This window comes from Balaenoptera acutorostrata, chromosome 7, assembly GCF_949987535.1.
Source record: "Balaenoptera acutorostrata chromosome 7, mBalAcu1.1, whole genome shotgun sequence".
Lineage (NCBI taxonomy): Eukaryota > Metazoa > Chordata > Mammalia > Artiodactyla > Balaenopteridae > Balaenoptera > Balaenoptera acutorostrata.
The window spans coordinates 61162500-61176302 of NC_080070.1; the positions used below are offsets into that span (position 1 = coordinate 61162500).

Sequence of the window (13803 nt, forward strand, 5' to 3'; positions counted from 1 at the left end):
AATATCAAAAAAACAAACAACTCAATCAAAAAATGGGCAGAAGATCTAAATAGACATTTCTCCAGAGAAGACATACAGATGGCCAAGAGGCACATAAAAAGATGCTCAACACTGCTAATTAGTAGAGAAATGCAAATCAAAACTACAATGAAATTATCACCTCACACTAGTCAGAATGGCCATCATCACAAAACCTACAGACAATAAATGCCAGAGAGAGTGTGGAGAAGAGGGAACCTTCCTACACTGTTGGTGGGAATGTAAATTGGTACAGCAACTATGGAGAACAGTATGGAGGTTCCTTAAAAAACTAAAAACAGAGCTACCATATGATCTAGCAATCCCACTCCTGGGCATATATCTGGAGAAAAACACAGTTCGAAAAGATACATGCACCACAATGTTCACTGCAGCGCTGTTTACAATAGCCAAGACATGGAAGCAACCTAAATGTCCATCAACAGACGAATGGATAAAGAAGATGTGCTACATATATACAATGGAATATTAGTCATTAAAAAGAATGAAATAATGCCATTTGCAGCAACAGGGATGGACCTAGAGATAATCACACTAAGTGAAGTAAGTCAGACAGAGAAAGACAAATATCATAGGATATCACTTATGTGTGGAATCTAAAAAAAAAAAAAAAAAAAAAAGATACAAACGAACTTATTCACAAAACAGAAACAGACTCACAGACTTAGAGAAGGAACTTATGGTTACCAGGGGGGGAGGAACAGATTGGGAATTGGGGATTGACATGTACACACTACTATATTTAAAATAGGTAACCAACAAGGACCTACTGTATAGCACAGGAAACTGTGCTTGATACTCTATAATAACCTAAAGGGGAAAAGAATCTGAAAAAGAATAGATACATGTATATGTATAACTGAATCACTTTGCTGTATACCCGAAACTAACACAACATTGTAGATCAACTATACTCCAACATAAAATAAACATAAAAAAGAAAGAAAAATACAGTGGATCCATTATCAAAGGACTATTGTTCAGGAAGCATGTTCACTTGTGTTTCCAAAAATTATTACAGAATACTATTAATTTTTATTGGTATGCAAATAATTTTTACTAAATACAAGCTTTATAAGACAGAGGTTTATCCCTTTTTGACATATTTTTCCACCCAGTGAATATCATTTCTTTTCTTTTCATTTCAATGTAGATTTTCATGCCAAATAAATTAATCATATTTATATCGTCCCTGAAACCAGTCATGGCGCCATTTGTATTTCCTTATCTGACAACCTTAAGATCAAAGGATCAAAAACTAAAGATCCCAGTGCCCCCAGGAGTTCAACCCTCTATTCCACTAGAGGCATAGAAGACTTACTTTGTAGAATTTAAGGACTGTAGCCTACAGACCACATGGTATTACATATGTTATTTTTTCTTAAAGTAGCAGCAACACTGCAATCACAACAACATACTCAGAGGTAACATGTCAGGTTTAAAGTCACTGGGAACCTAACTGGAGATGGGTAGTGGTGACAGGCCCTCTGTCCTCTGCCCCATTTACTGGGAGCCTCCACCGTTGCTGACAGTGACTACTCTAAGTCACATCTCCCTCCAGGGCTGAGCTCCTGACCCAGGAAAGGAAAGAAAGGATGGAAAAAACAGAAGGTATATATATATATATATATATATCTTGTGCAGGGACACCTGAGGCTCCAGGTCTTTGTCAAAGACCTAAACTCCTACAACTTGTCAAAACTGTTGTCAAACAAGTTGTCAAAACTCCTACAACTCCTAGTCTAATTCAGAAAGTAGAAAACCAACTTATGCAGAAAACACAAACCACAAGACACCTTTCAGAATTAGAGTTTATAAACCCCAGTCTTGGCACCTAGTGTAGCCTTGAGCTGTGCTGAATATATCACTACTGTTAAGTGTCAATCTACAAAAATGCTCAGAAAACTGGTCAAATTTTTAATAGTGCTCTAAACTAGTGCAAAAAGTGAGTTTAATGCTAGATTCATCCTTTTACATACACCAATGAAACAGAAGAGTATTCTTTAATCTCTTCAGTCACAGATTTCATTATATCAAAAATTAATGAATGAGATCAATTTTATTCTTTTTCCTCCAACATTTTCCTTCAAATTTACTATGATTCTTGTTGTTTTTCTAAAATAAATAAATAAATAAATAAATAAATAATAAAACAGGCCTTAGTTTAGCTAGGAGACGATTTAGCTAGGACCTCCTTGCATCTTTTCCCTGTTTTTGTAGAAAACAGATTATAAAATAAACAAAAAAAGCCATCTTCAAAGAAATCAGCAGTTGAGGTTATAAGTGCAAAAGTCAGCCATATTCCTAATCCTCGGTGATAATAAAGTAAGGTGAGCTCCCTGGGGACTTAAAAGATAATGCCTGGCAATGCTTGGGTGAATTAAGGGGAACTGCCCATGCAACACTACCTTTTAACCCCTCTGTAGTCCTAACTGGGCAGTGAGGCAGAGGCACTCACAAGGGCTCTCTAAGGAGGTGTGTGACTGGCTCTGAACGGCAGGGACAACTCCGCCAGAGCCTGCAGAGAAAGATGCTGCTACTGCTTTAAAAACACGTGCTGAACTGGAACCAGTCATCCCACTACTCAGAGATCTAAAGGACCTGGGTTGTTTGCCACCAACAGGATTGCTTACCTGAAAAATAAACTCTTACTTCTCAAAGCAATGACTCGGGGGGAGGGAGGAGTAGGGGGGAGTCAAAACAGAAGACTTGAAACACTGAGGACCACTGTCTCCCCACCTTTGAGATGAAGGATGGCAAACCTCATGTCACAGATATTTTAAGTAGCTGTAAAGCCCCAGTGGCTCCAATTTTAAGCCTGTGTTTAGATCAGGTTTGAAAAGGGCTGCACCACTTTGCAAGAACTAGGCACCGCGTCTGATGCCAATCGGTGCTTTGTGTTTGAAATGGGCGACCACGTACGAGAAAACAAGACCACCTACAGCAGACGATACGTGCCACGACCGATCTCCTTGGCACCCAGGCCTGTGTGCGGGCAAAATGCTTTCATTAAAAAGAAAATAAGCCTCAAGATTATTGCCAGAATCTTGAGTAGTATCACATAGTTTTCCATTTTAAATTCTTACAGAGATATGTAATCATGTCTTTTCAGCAAGTTTAAAACCTGACTTCTAAAAAAAAACCAAACAAACCCACCTGACCTACTGAAATGCCCTGCTCTCTCGGGACCCTTGTAATAGCCTCAAGGATGGACTAGGTATAGCCCATGGTTATGCCTGTTGAAAATTAGAAAATCTAGTTATTCAACTGGAAACTACAGTTGTTTTAAAGGACGAGTACTTACTGGCAAGAGCCATTTCTGCAACTCCTAATATTCTTTTTGATTATTATTGTGTGCCCTTTTTATTTAGGACATTAAAGGCTCCTTTTTTCCATCCTGAATGCTCCTAAAGTTACAGGACAAGAGGATCTTACCTGGCCGTCTCTGACAGGTCAGTGATCAAACAGAAAGAGTCAGGCTGTAGCCAAATTCCGTCCATCTCTTAAGAATTCCCAGGAGCTAGGACTCTGTAGCTCCTGCTACATTCAGGGAACCCCATTCAATATTAGGACAATAAGCCCTCTCCAGACAAAGGTTTAATATTCTCGGGTGTTTTCCCAACTTCTAAACTCAATGACTTTTCAAGAAAAGATCATTTTATGAACACCATTTCCTGCACAGAACAAGCGAATTAAAAAAAAAAAAAAAAAAAGTGACCTTATCTTTTGTACAAGAAACACAGGTGTAGATGGAAAATATACCAATATTTATTGCCCTAGTGATCAAAGACCGTTTTTTTAACCAACCTTATCTTTAAATAGCACCAGTCTTTGTATAAGAGTTTTACTTACTTAAGGTATTTACATTCACATGAACAAACCTGTACATGAAATAAAACAAGACATGATGTTTTGCTGAGCTCAAGAACAAGAGGCAGGTTGTTCATGCATATAAAGAAATACTCGTTCCAAGCATTTTTGACAATGCAGAGCGCACTCAGCTAGTCACCTCCCACATCCTTCCCCTGGAAGCACTGGGAAACTTGAAGAGTTGCTGGCATTTGTGAAGTAAAGCAAAGCAGAGAGCTATGGCTGCTGACTTCAAACTACAAATTTCAGTGCCTGACCCAGCAGAGGGTGCCGTGAGGAAAGAATGTACGAAAAATACACTCTAGAAAAGGTTAGCAAAGATCTGTTCAAAGGCCAAACACTTCTGCCACAAATGACTTCTCCTGCAGAACCAACTGCAAGCAATGGCATGACTTAACAGGCAGTAAGACCAGAGACGTTTACCCTTCCACCTCAGGAGTGGTCCGCCTGTCTAGGAAAAGCCGAGGTCCCCTAGTAGACTCTGCCCTTGAACGGGACCTGTGGTGAACAGAAGCCTTAGTCCACACTTGTGTAGCACGGTCGTGATATGTACGTGAAACAAGACTTTTCAATGTAGAGATCCGCAAAAGGTACTTACACAGCCTCCAGCAAGAATTTCTGCTGCGAGTGGGACTAAGCCATCTCTGCGTGTAAATTTATCCCTCACAAAATCATTCACCTTGAAGAAAAATATTTATAGAAGATGATGAAAAATATAGAGAAAGCCATTAAACACATATAAATATACAACTGTAAATAAATGTTATTTTTCTCTGTCACTGTACTGGAGTAATCATAAACTGAATAAATGAAGTATCTTAAGAGTTTGCTCTTAATAGCATATACATAGTTTTTGAAAGGTAAAATATATAAATATGTATTCCTGATATTTCACGGAGAAAACAATTAAGAGAGGTGGCTTACAAGCTTAGTTCAAATATGTCCTGCAATTACAACAGCATAAAAAGAGAGACATATTAACAATAGAGACAAAATTAAAACATACATTTTATAACTTAAAAACTGTTTTATAGGATTTGATTAAAAAATCACTTTCAAGTCTTCTAACAAGATTTAATCTAAAACAGCATCATCGAGACAAATTTGGCTGAGCAGATCTTTTAGCTTAGTAGAAATTCAGTATTTAAAAAATTTCTCAAGGATTCTCAGAGAACATCAAGAGCATTAATTAATTAATTAAGTATAACATTCTCAAAATGGTATGTACTACAAGCAATTTTAAGGATCAGTCAGAAGATTAGCTGTCTCAAGGTCACAAAATAAGATGGTAAAAGAAGAATTTCAGCACCAATGCTACACAGCCCAATCCAAAAGTAAAGTTTAACTTTCTGGGGCTTTATGACCTTGGTGATGAAAATGCAATTATTTATCCATTGCACAAATACATACTGAATACTTACCACCTGTCAGACAGGAGTCAGGCACTGGAGAACCAATCTGATGGAGGATCAACTTAAACTAGAACTCAGACCCCTCAACATGTCACTTTGGCAAATGTGTACAGAATACACCCCGAACATGAATTCTGTAAATAGCATGTGTACTTGAACAATACGCTTTGGAGTCAGAAAAATCTGGTTTTGAATTCTAGTCTTCCTACTAATGACCTGTGCAAACACAGGTAAATACTTAATCCCCGTGGGCCTCACTTTCCTGACTCGTAAACTGGGGGTCACACCTTGCTTGAGATTAAAACAGTAACAGATAATACATGGAAAGCACCTACGATGGTAGGTACTGAAGGAAATTTAGCTGCTGTTGCTGCCACTACTATAATGATGCTGACAATGATGACGGTGGGGGCAACCACCAAAAACCTTGTTCAAGTATATTACCACATTCCCAGATGTTCGCTGTTAAATGGGGAATAATAAAAAGCTATGTGTGGTGAGCACCTCTATGTTCAAATCCGTTAGCGCCTCTGAGGAAACACAGACCTGCTGTTTCACATAAGAATCTCTGCTAGGGCTTCCCTGGTGGCACAGCGGTTGACAATCTGCCTGCCAATGCAGGGGACACGGGTTCGAGCCCTGGTCTGGGAAGATCCCACATGCTGCGGAGCGACTAGGCCCGTGAGCCACAATTGCTGAGCCTGCGCGTCTGGAGCCTGTGCTCCGCAACAAGAGAGGCCGTGACAGTGAGAGGCCCGCGCACCGTGGTGAAGAGTGGCCCCCGCTTGCCGCAACTAGAGGAAGCCCTCGCACAGAAACGAAGACCCAACACAGCCATAAATAAATAAATAAACAAATACTTTAAAAACGAGGAAAAAAAAAAAAAAAGAATCTCTGCTAGATTCCTGAGTATGTGCAAACTCCCTTCATCTGAAGCATCGAATCAAAAGACTTACTGTAAGTTTTATGGCCTTCTCTGGGGCGACTCCCAATAACTGTGGCAACAGACCTGAAAAACAACAAAAGTAGAAGCATATTAAATAAATTAACATTAACTGAACACATCAACAGCTCTAAAGAGGGGGATCACAATGTAAACACCGGGGCAATCTTCGCTGCCATTTTCTGCTCTTACCTTGAAGGAGAGGACTTGAAATGGAATGTTTAGGTACTAATGTCTAAGAACCACATCAGGCCTGAGTAAATTCCCCCCCACATTCTGGATCGTTCGCACACTGGGTAAATCAACAGTATTAGTGATACAGGAAATCTCATTATTCCACAGATTTGCTTTTTTCCCTCCCGCCTCTTAAATCAGTGGACTTTAGTGAAAATATTCTTTTTCTCTAACACCTTTCTCAGCTCCTCACCCCCCCCCACCACTGCCCACGGTTCAGCCATTCATACATTTAGCAACTATGACTCTGTGACAAGCTCAAGACAAACGAGGCTCCCTCTGACTGGTCTCAGATGGAAGGAGGGGAGAGGCCTTGCTGAAAAAGTTGGGGAAACATGCACTGCATTTCGGGAAGGGGAACAGACGGGGCAAAGACAGCAGAGTGGGAACAAGCCTGGTGTGCTCAAAATTGAGGGAGAGTGTCAGTACATTGCCTCACAGGAGGCAGGCACAGGGAGAGGCACGGGTGGGGCCCGATGCCACGCTGCAGACCAGGACCCCGAAGCCCGATATACTCCAAGTTAGGTAAGAAGCGTTTCCATTAGGAGGAGAGTGATGTGTTACTTCATATTTTCAAAAGACCACTCTGGATGTGGTGCAGAAAACAGGGCATAGTGATGGGGTGTGTTTGTGTGTGTGTGTGTGTGTGTGTGGTGTGCGTGTGGGGTATGGGGTGTGGGGTGTGTGTGTGTAACTGGCTCCGACTGCTAGAGCTCAGTTTTTAGCACTAACACCTGGTACACATGAAGATGGCAGAGCTCAGTTTTGGACACGATAGGTGGAGTGGAAATTAAGAATCAGGGCACAAGGAGGAGGTGTGGTCTTTGACAGGAAAGGGCCACTTCTAGGAAAGGCAGTTATGACAGTAGTGGACCTACATATTTGAACTAAAAAAAAAAAAGTTACCTTTTTCATCTGTTCTTTCTAAGAAAATCAAATCAAAGACAGATGCCTTTCCTTGGAAACACTCAGTAAGCTAACCCCAAGGATCAGAATATATTGTTGCCGTGTCATGCTGCTGTCCTTGGGAGGGTCTTCATGGTGTTATCCGTCACCAGTAAGTACACTTTCCTAATTCGCTATATTAAAAGGTCTACCCTCAGCCTCTTCGGAGAGACCAGCCCTGCCCACATCATCTTCTTAAAGAAACAGCCTACAGCCAAAAGTCACTAGCTCGAGGGATGTGTGCATCCAGCTTGCAGATGTGTTTTGCTGAGTAGCACAGGTCTTAAACATAATTTGAGATGATAAAGATAGATAGATAGATGGCTGAATGGATGACTAGATTGATCAACTGATTGATTAATGGGTCTGACAGCTCTGGGCCTCCTTCTGACATCACAGCAATCTATCTCCAGCTGGGCGAGGCTCTGCCCTTTAGACAGGACCCAAGCATCAATTCAGCAAGGTCCCCGCCACGCCCTAATGCCAGCATGGCAATAAGGACAAGTACCAACTATCGTTCATCATTTCTTGCTCTGTTGATATCCTCACAATAGAGAAATATCTCTCTGGGCTTATGGCTTTACAAAAAGGGAGAAACTAAACAGACCAAGACAGCTTCATGTTTTAGGCAGAAGTGGAGAAAGCTCATTTCATTGTAAAACTAAATGAGAAGGATGCTGATGCTAATCAGAATTTCCTCTAGAAACAGCCAACATATTGTTTAGTATGTGTCAGGCAACCTTTTAAGCACTTTACTAACTCATTTAATCCTTAAAACCACCCTGTAGAGTGGAAACTGAGGCATATAGAGATTAAGTCGTTTGTTCTCAGTTACCCAGATGATAAGTAGTGAGAGTGGGATTCAAATATAAGCCATCCTCCTCAAGAGTCTCTGCCTTTAGACAACACCCAACTCTGTCCTCTGCCTGACAGGCAAATGTGTGCTTGCCTTTCACATCCAGCCTCATTTGTTCACTGATATAACGAAGCTGCCTGGATCCTATAAACAGTTGGGTTTGCAACGTCTTCTCTAGGCGGCCATATTTTGAGCCTGTTTCATCCCCAAGGGCAAGACACCTAAAAGATGTACAGCCAATGAGTTCAGCAACCTGGGCCCTGTGACCTGGCACCAAGAGTAGAGCTACTCAGTCAGGATCCTTCTCCCAGGAGCGTGACAGAGTTCTCAAAGGCGATGAGCCAGTCAGCACAAAGGCACAAACTGAGAAGGTGCCAGATGGGGCGGGGAAAGTGGCCAGTTGAAGACATGTGTGTGATAATGCCACAAGGAAGTAGCAACTATGATACGAAAAGGAAGAAGACTGGCAGGAGAAAATGCGTAGCGAATAGAATGGAGACACCCGAGAGAGAGAAAACACACAGCCCGTGAAAGGTGCACAGGCGGGAGGGACGGCCTTGACCATCTTCCGGTCCCACTGAGGCCAGATTCCAGTGAAACTCCTGCCCTGGGATCCCTATGAGATCTCGGATTTCCTTCTCTCTCATGTGAACTCTTACCAAAAGTTCCCCTATGCTTCTGCTAGCTTGAGTACGGGCTATACTCTTTTTAATCTAAATGAACCGAAACAGCACAGAAAATGTGAATATGGAACCATCTGGGCAAAGCAAACGCCTCTTATTCAAAGTAAGAATTCTCTCCTCCTAAACTGTGCACACTGATTAATCCTTTACTTATACCATGAGATAACATCTATGAGGAGAAAGGCTTTATTATTACTTTATGAAAGTACGACATTAATTTCTACCAGTAAAATTCAGGGATAACCTGGTTAAACTACATCTTAACATTTACAATTTCCATTCTACTCTCTGCATTCAGGTCAAGCACCAAAGTGTTTAGTTAAATATTTACTTGCTAGATGTATTATTCTCGTCATTAAATTGCAGACCAAGCCATGGATGGGCTGATAGCACTGTGATTTAAATGATGATCTCTTGTCTCTTTAACTACCCTGTGATGGTCTTTTTAAATGATTACTAAAAAACAGCCCACAGAGCCAAATGACTACAGCGTTAGATACAATCACTTCAGCCAGCCTTTTAAGCTATCGAGATTTGTATTTCTCACTATAAATTTAGTAATGCACTGTGAACAGCAGAGAGCAAAACAATAGAGAAAACCCTGCTTTGAAGACTATATATAGGGCAGCAAATATTTATTTGTTCAGCAAACATTTACCAAATGCTTTCTGTGCCTGCTACTGGAAGAAACTGGGATGAACATAGTAAGATCTGTGGCATCCCCTGGAGCCAGTGTCAGTTTAGAAGAAAAGGGAGCCCTAGGTGTCTCTGTGTGCCAGAAAGGAGACACACCACCTAAAAACAGAGTGCTGAGTATCACAGCCCCGGGGCACCAAAGTACTATGGGAACACAGTGGAGAGAACCAGTTATTCTGCCTGCAGGAGGGAGAAAAGCATCAAAGAAGAGGAGATACTTAACTTGATTCTTTAAGGATAAGCAGAGGTTCACTGGAGAAGAGAGACATGAGTAGAACAGAGGGCAAGGTGATCCAGGCAGAGAGGACAGAGCGTAAAAAGGCACCAAAATCTCTCAAGACCACGGCACAGCCAGGGTGAGGGCGAGATCACTGGAGGCTGTGGTGAGATCACAGACATTGTAATAAACAATGGTAGCAGCGATAAGGACAACAGCCAGTACATGCCAGGCACTTCTCTATGCGCTTTATGTGAATCAACACATTTAATCTACACCACAAGTAGTCAATAACAATAACTCAGCACATGTTATTTTTATCCCATCAACAGATGAGGAACTGAGGCAGACTTCTTGGAGCCCGCCCAAGGTGGCTCAGCTGTTAGGTGGGGCAGTGGGGTTCAACCCTAGGTGGTCTGGCTCTAAGGGGGTGCTCCTAGCCGGTATACTGCGCTGCTTCTCCCCAGGCCACACTAAGGGGGTTGGAAAAAATTCTGTAGACACATGGGGTGGCTTTTAAAGAGTCAAGTTCAAAAAGTAAAAAGTTCTGGAGGCAGGTGAAGGACAGATGGTAAGGGCAGAGAACCAAGGCACGAAGAGTAATTAGGAGGTTAAAGTAATTTAATCTAAGGCCCTGAGTTCCACTGTATTAAATGAGTAACTTCAACCCAGTAAGAACAAAACCAAAGTACAAATCCATTCCTAAGACCTGGGCCAGATGCTGGCACTCAGTGAGGTACTGGCTAAGTACCATTCTTGTGGTGACAACCCTGGCAAACTAGGGAACAAAGGGTAGCTGTGGATGACAATCTGAGAGCTAGTAGAGATGTGGGCCTTGACACCATTAGTCGTGGGCAAATGCCCGTTGGGAGGGGAGGGGCCCTGACCTGCAGGACAAGGAAAGTCAGAGAGGTGGGAATTTCAATAAATCTCCCGGTTCCTTGACCTCAGAGGGAGGAAGGGTAGTGTGGCTCAGTAATGCCTAAAACAGCCAGTCTGGTGAAGGCACTTCAACGCCGTCACACTGGAGTTTAAAGCACATGTATGTTTGACATCTGGGTAACTCAGCAGAAAAATTAGGCTTCTAATACAAGATGTTTCTGTTGGATTCTGGAAATTCATTTTAACCATTAGAAACAGAGAATGGATGTGTGTGCTGTTTCTAACTTGTCAAAACAGCAGTCTGTTTTCCAACTGCCTCAAATGAAATTTATTAGTGTGGTTAGTTTTCTAATCTTCTCATTTTAGTTCAGCTCCATCAGCACATATGGCAATGGTTCCTTGGCAAACTTCACCAGAAGGCTGCTAATGCGAGAAAAGAGTTACAGGGTACAATATTAATACAGTATTTTGTCTTGAGATTTCATGGGGTTGAGATATAAATCACACTATCCCCTCTGATTCCCATCCTTCATGCAACCCAATGAGAAAGAACTGAGCTGGAGGTGTGGGAACTAAGCCCATACCACGAACCTCCACTGTAGGCTTCACACAGAACCCCCAAAAGGAAGTTCCCGAGAGCAGTGTGCTGGTCAGAGGGCCACTAAGCTGTAGTCTTGCTCAAAAAAGTTTTTAGAAATATAATTCTAGAATCTCAGAGTTAGAAGGGACTACGAAAGAAACTCATTAATAATGCTGGCCTAATTAAGGCTATTTGTTTCCAATGGCTCTGCAGCAAAATGAATGGCTTGGAGCATGGGCCATGCAGGTAGACAGACCTGGGCGGGAATCCTAGGTCTGCACCTCTTTTGTGCTGAGTGATCTTGGGGACACTATTCTTTGAACTCTAAGTTCCTCATTAGTAAACCAAGGATGCTAATTACGACTCACTGGTTTATTATGATAATGATATGAGTAAATGTATACAAACAGCCAGACACTGTTCACAACCTATATTACGTATTCAAAAAAGGCGATGAAAGTTTCCTTCTACCTATTTGCTCAAGGCATATTCTTGATTATCCTCTTGCTTACAAGAGGCAATTCATCCTGAATAATGCTCACAGCCCGGAATTAGGCGCCTATGGGAGTACAGGAATTAGGGAAGTAGGTTAGGCGTACAATGCCGCTCCCCATGGCATCGTGCCCATCCTTAGGAGAGCTGTCACCAAGCAGCGAGGGCACACGCGGTCTGACAGTGTCTAGCAGCACCACTTACTTTAGGCAAAGATAAGGAAGCAGCACAGACGTAACACCACATCTTCAACTACGTTTTTAAGCTAAAATAAAATGTTTCAGTTAAGAACTAAAACAGTTCTCAACCTCGGATGATAGGCAACTTTTTACCACGTCATTTCTCCTGAGGAGAAGAGCCGGGCGACTAAGAGCGTGGAGTCTGGAGCCAGGCTGCTGGGTTTGAATTCTGACTGTTATTTAGTAGCTGTGTGATTGTGGTTAAGTTACCCAACCTCTCTGTACCTCAGTTTCCACATCTGTAAAATGGGGATAAACACAGTACCATGTGCATGGGGTAGTTTCGAAGATGAAACAAGTTAATATACACAAAACCCTCAGAAGAGTGCCAAGCACATAGTAAGTGCTACAGAGGTGTTCTTTTGTTGTTCTTCACCTCCATCAGCATCACTATCCTCTCCCTCTTCCATGGAGACTGGGCTCTAGAGAGGCTAAGCAGCTTCTCCCGAGCCCCTCACTATGTGGTGACCGAGCTGTGGCGCTGAGTTGAATTCGGGTCCATGATGCCTCCCAAAGCAGGGCTCTTCGGCCCCGGGATGCTCAGCTTCTCCCTGTGCACTCTAGTGGATTTATGGCTCCAACAAAGGCACTTTTTTCCAGCCCAGAATGTTCTGAAACTTTTCTCTGGGTGCCGGCTCACGCTGGGCTAGCAGGCTGCAGGGCTGGGCCCTTTCCCACAGTAAGAGGAGGGCGGCTATGTGGTGGGCACCCGCATCTGCCTCCACGCCTCCCTCTCCAGGGAATACGAAGCTCTCACCGGAGAAGGCGCTGACCTGCAGAGCTGAGCTGCGGACTATAACCTGGCGGGCAAGTGGGAGTCAGGGCTCAACCGGGGAACGAGGCTCAGAGAAAGCAGCGGGTCAGGAGCCGGGCTGAGGGTCCACGAACAACTGTAACCGCCGTGCGGCAGCTGTCCCGACAGGCCACACTGGACAAGACACGGAGGAGCACAGATGACGTCGGGCCACAGCAAGGGAGAGACCCGTCATGAAAGCAGCATTTCTGTCTCAGGTCAGACAGAAGACAAGCTCAAGAGTGGCCAGCCCGGCCCTGAGAAAGGTAGCTTAAAGCACGTAAGACAGCGTCCAAGGCATCCAAGGCAGAGACAGGCAGTAGAGCTTGGTAGGGGATATTAATGCATAAAATACTCCTGTTGCTGTAGCTGAAACCACATCTAGCACTCTTCTATGTTATCGAGTTTCAACCCAGAGGCGACCCCTCCGATGTTAAATTCTTAGCCTCCTGACCTCGCCACGGAGGCCCCTACGCTTGTCCCCATCTTCCCAGAGAGCCCTCCTTGCTTTCAACATCAGATTAACCTTTATTCTGGAGCTATCAGCACTCTGTGTGCCCTGCCTCACAGCTTTTCTTCCTGCTCCTATTTCCATGGCCTTCTCTCTTCACTTGTTCAAGCTTTCTTCTCCCCCCCCCCCCACCCCTCCCCTGTGTCTGTCTGCTTTTGACTCATACAGCCCCCAGGCATGAGGCATGCCCCTCCTCTCCCAACTACACTATCCCCTTTCATGGCCCTCGTTACTATCCAGTTTTCCACCAGCTCTCAGGATATCACTCCAAGCTGAGTGTACAGTGGAGCTGGGGGCATGGCAGATATTAAGATTTAAATGCTTGTTTATCTGGGTTAAATATTTTTGCTCAACATGTCAAGAACCGTCTATTATTTTAGCTATGGCTCAGGATGCCTTTGGGAGACTGAT

At 43.1% G+C, this 13803-nt stretch overlaps 1 protein-coding gene across 3 annotated transcripts in view; it reads right to left on the bottom strand.

Annotated features, from left to right (window-relative positions):
- The window catches only part of SLC25A13 (solute carrier family 25 member 13), a 205506-nt gene that overhangs the window by 48991 nt on the left and 142712 nt on the right, over positions 1–13803 (bottom strand). For all 3 annotated transcript variants that reach the window (XM_057550355.1, XM_057550354.1, XM_057550356.1), the window contains 2 exons: positions 6278–6330; positions 4508–4588 (listed from right to left, as the gene is read on the bottom strand). In XM_057550355.1, coding sequence (XP_057406338.1) covers positions 4508–4588; positions 6278–6330 — 134 coding nt within the window. The remainder of the gene's footprint in view (positions 1–4507; positions 4589–6277; positions 6331–13803) is intronic.